The sequence below is a fragment of the Choloepus didactylus genome, chromosome 17 (genome assembly GCF_015220235.1).
Source record: "Choloepus didactylus isolate mChoDid1 chromosome 17, mChoDid1.pri, whole genome shotgun sequence".
In the NCBI taxonomy this organism is placed as follows: Eukaryota; Metazoa; Chordata; class Mammalia; order Pilosa; family Megalonychidae; genus Choloepus; species Choloepus didactylus.
The window spans coordinates 21967860-21979905 of NC_051323.1; the positions used below are offsets into that span (position 1 = coordinate 21967860).

The 12046-nt window shown below is 37.6% G+C and overlaps 2 protein-coding genes across 4 annotated transcripts in view; both read right to left on the minus strand.

Annotated features, from left to right (window-relative positions):
* The window catches only part of GMCL1 (germ cell-less 1, spermatogenesis associated), an 86803-nt gene extending 79294 nt beyond the window's left edge, over positions 1-7509 (minus strand). Inside the window, exons 1-3 of one of the 2 annotated variants that reach the window (XM_037806847.1) lie at positions 7046-7509; positions 2031-2154; positions 116-212 (exon numbers count right to left, since the gene is read on the minus strand). In XM_037806847.1, coding sequence (XP_037662775.1) covers positions 116-212; positions 2031-2154; positions 7046-7308 — 484 coding nt within the window. In that variant the 5' untranslated portion in view covers positions 7309-7509. The remainder of the gene's footprint in view (positions 1-115; positions 213-2030; positions 2155-7045) is intronic. The other variant, XM_037806848.1, reaches the window with a different exon arrangement.
* Positions 7510-10291: 2782 nt separating this feature from the next.
* Positions 10292-12046, minus strand: part of ANXA4 (annexin A4) — a 62753-nt gene continuing 60998 nt past the window's right edge. For both annotated transcript variants that reach the window (XM_037806966.1, XM_037806965.1), the window contains one exon: positions 10292-11342. In XM_037806966.1, coding sequence (XP_037662894.1) covers positions 11283-11342 — 60 coding nt within the window. In that variant the 3' untranslated portion in view covers positions 10292-11282. The remainder of the gene's footprint in view (positions 11343-12046) is intronic.

Consider the following 12046-nt stretch of genomic DNA (forward strand, 5'->3'; position numbering starts at 1 on the left):
ATGAAGCTTTTTTTTTTTATACAAGATTAGAGAAAATATTTTTTATTTTCTACCAAAAAAATAAAAGGTTATGTTTTAATGATTTTTGCATAATAATAATTATGGTAGTAGTTACCTTCTATATCAATATTCTGGTCAGGAATCTCCAATTCAATAATATTCATGCTGGATTCTTTCCAAGAACCACTGAACATACTAGAAAAGTAGCCAGACTTAAAAAAAAAAAAAAGTCAATGATTATCTAGTACTTTCTGTGTCTTCCAAATTATTTTCCTATTTGTAACTTCAGGCAATTATTCTATCTAAACTCATCTATTACACTATTTCAAGAGAAAGAGAATTGCCAAATATGTCTTTAAGAGAAAAGAAATTAACATAAGGACACTATTAGGTATATCAAAATGTACTTAACGCTTTCAGTTTAAAACTATTAATTTAAAAAAGACTAAATTCTTATATTATTTGAACCTCATTAGCTTTTTACTTAGTTGAAACATGAAAGGTAATTAAATTTAGTCATTGCTCCCTTTAACAAAGCATTTCTGAGTATATTACATGTTTATGTTTTCCTTCTCAATGAGAATTTAACCTCAAGCTTAGAATCTATGTCGTATATTTATGTACCTCTCATAAACACATGACAAAATGGATACATAATAATATACTGAGGAGGAGAGAAGAGGAGATTAAAAATCCTCCAACAGTTGAATCTTCCTCGGCTATAAAGGATCCAAATCAGTCCTGAATCAGTCCTAATATGATGAACCCCAAAGAAATTAGGGAAAATCCAAATTCTTTTTATCTAATCAGAAAAGTCCAACATGGACCTGAATTCTTGGAAAGGTACTATAATGAAGTCTTTAGTTATATACCTTCAAGTAACACGTCTTACAATTAGAATTACTTTGGAAAGGATCAAATATTAACTAATCTATTTTAAAAAATTTACTGAGTACTTATAATGTATAAGGTACTGTGAATATAGGAGTAAACAAAGTAGACATTATTTCTGTTTTCAGAGGGCTTAGATTTTAGCATATGGTCTGTACTATAATCCATCTACTCTCTCTTGGAAGGGAAAGACATGAAAGAGATTCTTACCCTCAAGTTCACAAAACTGCTTTGAGAGAGAGAAAAATGAATAAAATTGGACTATATCCTCAGGTAGAGATCAATATTCTGATATATTCTTTGGGTTATATACTTCAAGCCAAAGTAAACATGTTTAAAATAATTAAAAACATTATGATCAAAATGTTACAGAATTTTTAAAATGTTTCTACTGAAAAATATTATTCTACATTGTTCCAGTAATTATTCTTGAACAATGGAAAGAAGTAAAATATAAGCTCCATAGGATAAGAACTGTTCTGTTCACTGCTCTGTCCCCAGTGACTACAGTAGATTTGATGAAAGAATAAATGAATGAAATATGAGTCATTAGAGCAACATTTTCTTCTACTTTGAAAATTGTGAATTGTTAGGATGAGGTAGGAGACAGTAACATTTTCAGCATAGATATCAAATAGATATACTGGCTAAATGACTGCCTATATACCTTTTTTGGTCTTGCCTTTAATTTAACTGATTTCGAGGGGAAAATGAAGAATTAAGTATAAAGAACTTTCTGTTCACATTCAACTTTAACTATAAAGCAACAATTCAGATGAATTTATCCAATTAAGTAATCATACACAAAATAAATTCAGAAATCTTAACTTTAATGTTAAACAGTTTTTCCCTTTTATCAATAGAAGGTACCAAAATAAGCATGTTATAGAAGACATGTCAAAGAGGTATGAAAATCTGTTTTCTAGGCCTAACTAAAAAATGTCCCTAACAATGTTAACCATTTTTAAAAAAAAAAATACTTAAAAAAAAAAATCAGGTTAGAGGACTTAAACAACTACTGTACCGTCTATGTAAAAGATTACCATGAAATGCAATGGAAAAGAACATAACTTGAAAAAGTGTAACAGTTTCTTAAATGGCTAGCTCTGGTTACTCAAACGGAAAAATAAAACACTTACTTGACATAAATATATTTTGTGTAAGCTCCACTCTTCTCCTAGAGCACAAATCTTAATGTCACTATTTTCACCATTCAAAAATAATGTTTGATAAATATATTTGGATGTACTCTTTAATTTTTTCCTGTTAAAAGAAATGCAAATGTTACATATATGTAAAACTGAATGTTTTACTGATCTTTGCAGATAACTCAAAATACTCCTTTTGTGCAACTGCTATTAATTAGAGTCAACATGGCATTTGTATAAAAGGATGGGGGGCATCATATATTCATATTTGCACATATATGGAAGAGTACATAAACTAATAAAAATGGTTATCTCTGGGGTACTCTATTCACAGAAGGTGCATTCACTGTACATGTTTTTGTAACTTTTAATGTTTAAACTAAGTAAATACATATTCAAAAAATTAAGAAGATAAGTTCATGTGGTGATTTTTTTCTCATTTAGAAACAGTTCTATAGAGGATCTCAATACAACTGTGGTAATAGCGCTATGCAACTAAAAATTGGAGAAACTAAAAATTTCACCTACCCAAGTAATTTCTAAAGTAATTTCCATTTAATCTTAAATTATTCTTAAGCTAGTTAAAACATTATTTTTCATTCGAGAAATGACTTGCAGCCTTATATCAGAAGTTTTCAAAAGTATGCTCCAGGGGCTACCAAAGGGAACTGAGTGAGGGGACTCTGGACACCTCATTCATTTTCAACAGAGCAGCACTGCATATTTTATCTGTAAACATATTAGATTTTTGGCTAAGAATTAATTTAAAGAAAAAATTGTATGATCTAGTAAAATAAGAAAAGGCCCTAGGCAGAGGCTGATCAGTATCTTTTAAATTCTTGGCCAATTCTGACTGCTTTCCTAGTAGTTAAATTTTTAAAATCCCTTTTTAAAAACTCAAAGTAATTGTTTCAGACTGAACACTCTTCCTAACAGAGAATAAAAATGGCACATGCTTTGGTGGCAAGACAGACTTGGGTTTGAGTCCCATCTACACCACAGCTCAGTTCCCCATCTGTAAAAAGAAGATATTAATAGTTTCGATTTCTTTGGGTCATTAAGGTAAATAAATAAGACAATGTAGCCTCCAGTTCATGATAACAGAAGGAACGCATTACATTAAAAGACCAAAAGTACAAAAAGGAATAAACCCACAACAGCAAAAATGGTTTATTACCTGATGAGAAAATTCCAAATATCTAGAAATTAAAAAAATTAACTAGAATATAAAGGGTTTGAATATAGTATGAAGGGCTGTGATGGAGATTGGAGTCTATCTGCTCTTCAGAGCCTGGGAGGCTGGATGAGGAGTGGTCACTAAGAAAAACAAGACAGGTGAGAAGTGATGTGGAAAATGGGGAAACCTGTTCCCCTAACACTTCCCCCACTCTCCATGAACAGAGGACAGATAACCCTGGCAAAAAGATAAGGCTCTTATACAAAGAAATAGAACAAACCTACCAGGAAGATCTAAGTTTTAGCATAAGTGTTGGCATCTAGGATAAAGCAACCCTCCTTCTAAGGAGTTGGTAGCTTGTTAGCTCCTAACCCATTCACCCTAAGTCACGGCTCTCAATCCATGTGCCAAGGCACCTGGGAGCACCACAGCAAACTCAGAGAGGCACATGGAATATTTTAAATTCGAGGGGAAAACAGCAATATCTTTCAGCTATCATGTGCTATACTACCATTAAATTGTTTGGCTCTAACTATGAGGTATTTCTTTTGGGCCACGGTGTCATGAAAAAAATTACTGAGATACCAGAGGCGCTGCTGTGTACCAAGAAAGTCCAGGTATCTGCTCTAAAGCAAAGTATTCAACCGATGGTATTCAATCTTCCTACTCAAAGCAGCAGCTTCTTCTCAAAGAGGCAATGGAAATTGATCTGGTTACTCAACAGAACAAAAAAAATGCAAAACAGCTACCTATTCTAAAACAAGGACAACCAGAGATTCCAACATAAAATCAGCAGCATTAAAGACCTTCAAAAAGAGAAAAACTGCCCCTGAGAAGACACGATTCAGAGAAAAGATAATTTTATAAAAAATAGTGCACCCAAAGAAGATTATTTTATAAAATAAGAATAGGATGCCATGATAAATAACTCAGAACAAGAAAGAAAGAGGTCTTAGAGACTAAAAGTATGGTTGCTGAACTTCAAATGCCAAAAGAGGGGCTGAAAGAGAAAATTAACAAAATTTCCCAGAATGAAAAGCAATAAAGACCAAGAAGGAAAAAAGATACAGAGGTGCAATCCAAGAAGTACAAACTCCCATTGAGAGGAGTTCCAGAAAGAGAAAACCAAGAAAAAAGACGAAAGGAAATTATGGAAGAAATTCAAGGAAGAAAATTTCCCAAAACTAAAGTAGTGCAAGTCTATAAATTGTAGGGATCCAAGTACCAAGGCCATTAAAAGACCCTCAATTAAGCACATTCTAATTAAATTCCAAAACAAAAGAAAAAAATCCCAAAACCTCCAGAGAGAAAAGGTCACCTAAAAAGATCAGCATCAAATTTCTCATCAACACTGTGGGCTAAAAGACAATGAAGAACTATCATCAAAGATATGGAGAAAAGTTATTTTAGATTAGATTTCCATACTCAAAGGATCAGTAAAGTGACAGATTAAATTCATATTTAGTTAGGCTCAAATTACTCCCTTTTAAATCCTTTCTTAGGAAAATACTAGAGGATGTAGTTCCCTAAAATGAATGAGAAAGAAAATACAACCTACAGAAAATAGTGGCTCCAATCCTAGAAAGTAGTATTAAGTCAGTCCCAGAATAAAAGCAGACCTAGAAAGCAATGGATCCAGACTGGAACAGGGGGATGGAGGAACCTAAGAGGGCAGTCTGGGATTTAAAGGAGAAGGACTCCATGTGAGCGTGTTTGAAAAGATAGAAAGTCTGAAGATACGATGAAGGAATATTATTCTTTTCTCAGCAAGGGAAAACAAAACAAAACAGAAATCCTAGGAAAAAGAAAAAGCAATTAAAAAAAAAAAAAAAAAAAAAAAAAGCCTTGTCCAAATAAGGGACATTAAACACTTGCTAGAATATAAGAAACAGGACTCCATTTAACTATGAGGTTAGAAAATAACCCCTTCAAGGAGCCAAGGGGTTGGGACACTGGACACATGAAGTATGCTTTGTAATCCTAGCATAGCACTTGACTCTAGTGAACAATATTTACAGTTATAATGACAAATATTGTTTACTGGATTTTAATTTTGAGAGAATCTATGAACAAAACACTCAAGATCTGGTTACAGAATAGTGTGAATTTTAACAGTTCTGCTAATGTGAAAGTAAAAAATTCTGTTGACAAAAGGTCTAGATAGTAAATATTTTCCATTTGTGGCCCATATGGCCTCAAGCAAGTTTTGTCAGCACCCCAATGGGTAGATTCTTGCTTGCCAGCATCAGCCTACCATACCTCGCAAACTTCTCCACTATAGAGTGGTCCACAGTCACACAGCTTCAACAATATCTCAATCTCAGCTTGGAGAGAGGACCCTATTCCAAATTTGTTCCTTCACTGGGAATTCTGCCTTAGCACTAGAAGTAGTGGCTGTTCCCCATACTGGCTATTCCTGTTTGTCTTATAGGCTTCTTTATCTATTAGTAGTTAATCCCCTGCTACTTATTAATAATGTTTATATTAACTTTTCTCTGTTCAAATTACTGTATAGCTTCTATCTTTCAAATGAACCTTGATTATTATATATAATTCAAATATTACATTAAATATAAATGGTCTAAACACTAACCAAGTATATGTTGTCTACAATATACCTACTTTAAATATAAAGGTACAGAAAGGTAAAAAGCAAAAGGATGGAAAAGATTTACCATTCAAACACTTCAAAAGGAAATGGCTATATTGCCAGGGGCAAAGAAGGACATTTCATAATGATAAAGAGATCAGTTCATCAAGATAATAGAGTGCTTGTGTGCCAAGCACTGTGCATTGTATGCCTTCTCATTTATTTATCTCTATAAGACAGATATTAGAATTTTCATTTTACCTGAGGAAATATGGCTACCTACATTCTATTTAAAAAGAATTTAGAATATGAGCCTGTAAAACTATGCAACACTGGTTCTCCTAAAAGGCTACTGTATTCACAGTAGGGGTCTATTTTTATAAATGAACACAAGCATTGGTACATAAAACCCTGCGAAAGGTTTTATAAATCAAACTATGAACAGTAGTTATCTATGAGTGAATTACGGTAGTATTTTTAACCTTTTTTCCCCACAATACATACATAACACTTGTGTTGCAAAGTGTTTTTGAGTGAATCATTTTTAAAGTTCCATTTTAAAATTACATCTGTGACCCCACAGATATATATATATTTTAAAACAGAACAAACAGGTTTTTTAAGTTAAAATCCTATTCTACTTAAAAACTACATTCTAGTTCACAAGTAAATATTCCTCTTGTCAACTCTCCAAAGAAAGGTTAAGCGAGCTGCAGCAGAGCCTTAGACATACCCATGGGCAACAACTTCAAGTACTTGAGACTCTGAAAGAAGGGAACCCTAGGTAGGAACACATGTGCACTATTAATAAACTTTACAGGTAAGACAACTCCTGCGTGCAATCATTTCCTCTCCACTGAGTGGGCGGCAAAAGGGGTGCCCACCTCAGACTAAATTTACATCTCTGTACTATTTAAGGCAATCGGAGACAAAACAACCCATTCTACTGCCACCCACAGAGACGGGTGTACTAAAGAAGGCCGGGCAGACAGTCGTCTCTTAAGGTTTACGGGCTTGGCGTCCCTCAGTCTCAACTTGGGGCTATAACACCACCCTCGCGGCGCCCGCGGTTTATAACCCAGAACACCAGGTGTCTCCCAAGGCGCTCCCCGATCCGCCCTGATTCTGACGGCTTCGCGAACTCATTGCCAGCGGCTCCTACACAAGCTGGGCAGCCCCGCGCACCCCACCCCCAGGCGCCCCTGGCACCAACAGGTGCGGGCGGGTCCCCCCAGCTACCTTCGCGGGGTGTTGAGAAGCCGCTGCTGCTCGTCCCCTTCCTCTTCATCCTCGTCCGTCTCGGAGTCGGGGTGGCAGTAGCAGAAGGCCCCGCTGCTCCGCTTGCGCTTGAGGCTGCCAGGGCAGTAACAGAAGCCGTGGCCCGCCGCGTCGCCGCCAGCCCCTGGCCTCCGGGCCGAGCCCCCCGCCCCGGAACCAGGCTCCTGCTGGGCTCGGGCTCCCCCGCGGTGGCGGCGCAGCACTCGGCTGCTCAGCGAGCCCATGGGCGACGGCTCCCAGGGACTTCAGGGAGCGCACCTCAGGGAGCCCAGCGGGGAGGGTCTCCCGCCATGGCCGGGCCGCCGCCGGCCTCCACCCAGCCCAGGTGCCTACACGGTCACCTTCTCACGCGCAGCACCGACGGTTGCAGCGGCCGATACCGCCTCCATCCTCCGCCCCGCCCGCAGCGTCTCGCCGCCCGCAGCGTCTCGCCGCGCGCAAAGCCTGGACCGCAGAACCTCGCCCCCTAGCTTTCGCAACAAAGCGCGGGCTGGAGAGCGCATGCGCCCGGCGAGCCTCCGGAAGAGGCGGGGAAAGGCAGGTGTGCGTGGCGGGTGGAGCCTGCGCAGAGCGGGGCTTGGGCGAGCGGTGGGCGCGGGTGGGCTGGAGGCTGGTTTTCGGTCTGCGGTCTGTCTGGTTCTCATACTACTTTGAACTTTGGGGCAGGCCTAGCTTTTAACCTAGTGATGGCAAATCCGGGGATTCCACGTCATTCTTTCTTCAAGGGTCCCTTGAGCTCCAGATGCTCACTGGGCTCTGTACTAGGCGAGGGGTGAGAAGACCGTGTTATTTGGGCTTATCCTTGAACGAGCTCGCCAGGTGTCGGGGTCCCGCCCTGGAGGACGGTAGATTTTAGAATGAAATGTATGCCAGGCCCCTGGGTTTTTTCAGTAAGAGGCCTCCGCTGATTTAGACAGGAAAGGAAACCATTGGGTTAAGGCGCGAGTGTGTGCTGCACTCCACCGGCAATGGGACGTCTGAAATAGTCTATTACCGGGACTATCAGACGCAGTGTGCCTTCAGGAGGCCCGAGCACAATTTACAGTTGTCTACCTGGGGTATGCAACCATAGTTAGGGACTCTGGATAGCCATCTTTCACCCCCCGACTCCCTACTACATTTTAAATAAAATATTTATAATGAAGTATTTAAAATAGATTAATAAGATAAACCTTATGTACCCACCATCAGCTAGAAATTTTAAGTTATATTTGTATTTTAGAATGCAGAAGCAGTGACTACCACTCTGAGAAGGGTGTCTATCATTATCCCACTCTTTTTATACTTTCACTACCTAAATGCATACCCATAAACTATATTTTCTTTTGCACATCTAGACATGTAAATAAATGGAATCTTACCACACTTGTCATCCTGCACCTGTCTCCTCTCTCAAAATTATACTTCTGAGATCTAGTTGATAAATTTCTAGTTCATTTTCACTGCTCATTTGTGTGATTAAGCCACGTTTCTCCATTCCCCTACTGAGGGAGTTAAGTTGTTTCTACTTCAGTGCTCTTACAAAATGGCAATGGGTACGATGTGCAAAAGATTCACCAAGTAGAACCGTAGAAGTGGATTTGGTAGGAACTTACCAACTTTATTATCTATTACCAAATTGTTCCCTGAAATGATTGTACCAATTTACACTCTACTCAGCAGTATATATAGCTTGGGGGACCCAGTGGACTCAGTGGACTGGTTCACACCTGAGAAATCTGAACTGTAAGAGGCTGGCTGAGGCAACCTGGTGTGGCAGAGTGGGGGCTGCACTGGGATCAACCTGCGCCCAGAATTTGTCAGTGCAAAGGATGTGCAGATGTTTCCCTTTGTGCATATGTGGCCACCATGAGAGAGCCAGCAAGGAATCATCTTAGATTCTGTCCAAGTGGTGCTGATGAAAGGGCAAACAGAGCACAGAGAAGCAAAAGTCATCGCTGAATCCCTAGGGGCTGAGAAAGGAGTAAGTGACCAGCTAGAAACAAACTGCTAGAGGAGCTACAGGTGAGTGGTTCCCTAGTGACAGGGTTGAGAAGGATGATGGTGACAAAGGAACCTATGAGAATGCTCACAGGAATCAGCTTTAAATGTCTGCCAAGGTCACACAATACTGATCCTCGACCATCATGGCAATAAATGTCAGGTAAGAACTTGCCTGCTCCCCTTTACTCTCCCCTCTCCCCTCCTACAATCTTGGCAAGACAAGTTAGAAAGGGAAGAAGGCACGGAAGAAAGCCTAGGGGGGGAAAGAAGAGAAGCCCACCATTTCCTCATCCTCAGAAGGCAGCTTTCTGCTGGTAATAGGCCAGAGCTGAATGAGGGAAGACACCTCAACTGAAAATCAAGTTTGGAACTTTGGACATATTAATTACTGCAATGACACTATTTTATGACCTTAAGGGACTAGACAGTAAGACTTCCTAAACCTAAGAGTTACCAGAAAAGTCATATGCTGTCTGGACTTAGTAATCTAAGAACAGCAAGCACGGGGCCCACAGAGTAAATGTAAATGGAAGGTGTGAGAGAAAAGCAGAATTACATTATAATAATGTCCAGTAAGTAGTGCTTGTTCAACATAAGAAACAAATAAAAATTTTTCCAAGGTAGCTTTATCCTGCCTTCTAGAGAGCTTCCAGTCAAAACTGCAATCTATTTAAAATTTTTGGCTAGGTCATGTATAATTTTAAAGATAAAACTAATCCAAGAAAATTATAATGTTTCCAAAGTCAGGTAAAATAGGAGATTCCATGCTTTTCTGAGAAGGTATCTCCTCGAGAGTACTGTTTCCTGTTACTACCTGGAATTCCTAAATAGGCATGTAAGTAGCTTTCACCAATAGCTCAAACAGTTATAATGGGCAGGTAGCACCAAATTATAAAACAAATGCTTATATTTCACCCATCAAAATATAATAGAATTAATAAATAAAGAAAATAGTCTTATTTAATATAAAAGTTCTACTTAGTAGAACAGAGAACATCACTCATTTCCAGAGAATAACTATTTTACGTCATCGGAGTAGTGTTTGGCATATGCAAACATTAGTTTTATAGCAGCAGATGTACACAAGACTAAATATGTTATATCTTCTCATGTTGTTCCTGGTAGAAAATGAGTAACACAAGTCTTTCAAACATGTTTCCTTTCAGAGTCCAGGACGAAAAAACTCAGAAGTGAAAAAGTCAGTCAGAAAAATAATACACCTCATTTTAAAGACATAATGTTTTATTACAATTATTTTTCCATGTTGTATACAAACTGAACTTTTGAATTAAATCCAAGTAAACCTTCACAATTATTTTGGATTTGAAAGGCCCAATGCAAAGCAAGTTACTACAAACCATTGAAATAGAAAAGGAGTTTACAAATTATTTTGAGCACAAAGAGCTTCCTTACACCAAATTCAATTCAGAGCATTACACAATTACCAGAATACCTAGGTTTGAAACGTAATATTTTTTCCATTCATCTTCAAGCAGGATTAAGACATTAACCATCATATTGTGGAATGTTCAACATTTATGTTTGGTAACCAGACTTACGTGGCTGGTACAACTTGTTCAGACAAGTTGGTGATTTGGACATACCTGGACAGAGTCAGCGATCTTAACAGAATACGTGAGGGGAAAGTCTCCCAGGCCAAATTTAATAGATTAACCAATGCTACAGACAAAACCTAAACAAAGGAGACTTGTGGGTACTTTCAATCTATGTTACCATGTAAAGAGTAAATTGAATGAATGTTCTTACTAACTGATTGCTCACAAATTTCAAATCAATAAATGATTAGCCACTCTAAAAATAGGATTAGGGAAGAAAAATGATTTTAGAATAATCTTCCAGTCTTCCACTTTAATAATTTTTCTCCAAAAAGTAAACATGAAATAATTTAATACATTCCAATTTCTCTCTACCACCATGGAAGAAGAAATCTGTTTAAAAGCATGGAGTGCATTTTTACTTCTAATTTTAAATTTCCTTTCAGGTTTTATAAGCTTTGAAATGCAAATACAGCTTTAAAGCATCAGAATGATTAATTATAGATGAATAATAATACAGACAGTTTATATCCTAGGAGGCAACTGGAGGCATTTTAATTGGAAATAAGCATTGTGAGATAATGTTAATTGCAGTGTAGAAAAATGCAGTTAAAAAAAAATCCAAAGTGTTGGGGATCCTATCCTTCATGGATTTTATTTTAATCATCTCCTCCGCAGAGAATGAGCAGTACTTTCCTGTAGTCTCCGGATGTATCACCCTGGGGGTGAGGGAAGCAAAGTTACAGTCAGATAAATGGGTCCTAAAATTGAATGCACTAATACACAACTATGTGATGACACTGTGAGCCATTTATTGTATACTTTGGATGGAATGTATGGTGTGTGAATATATCTCAATAAAATCACATTAAAAACTTGAATGCACAGATCAAAATTATCTAAGTTAACTTTTTCAAGTTCTTCTCAGATAGTTCCTTTTTAAAAAAACCAACAATATTTGTGATTTTCTATGACAAAAGTAAATCTTGTTTAATGTAGAGAATAAAGACATAGAAGATCATTAAAATCACCCATAATCTACCACCTAGAGAGGACTATTCTTAATATTTTGGTGTGTACATAATATTTTAAGTCTTTTTTCCTAGGCATATAGATACCTATGTGATGAGACTGTAGTATTCTTCTGTGCTCTGCTATTTTCACTGAACAATATAGCTCCATATTTCCCTATTTTACTAAGTATTCCTTTACATCATTCTTTAATGGCTATATAGTACTCCACTGTATACAGGTAAAATATTTACTCAACCCCCATTGTTGGATATTTTTGTTGTTTCCAATTTTTCACTGTTAAAAACACTGCTGCAATAAACATCTTGTAGTTAAATTTTTGTGCATACTCTTAATGATTTATTTAGGATAAATTTTCATAAAATGGGAATTACTGGATTAATGATCATGC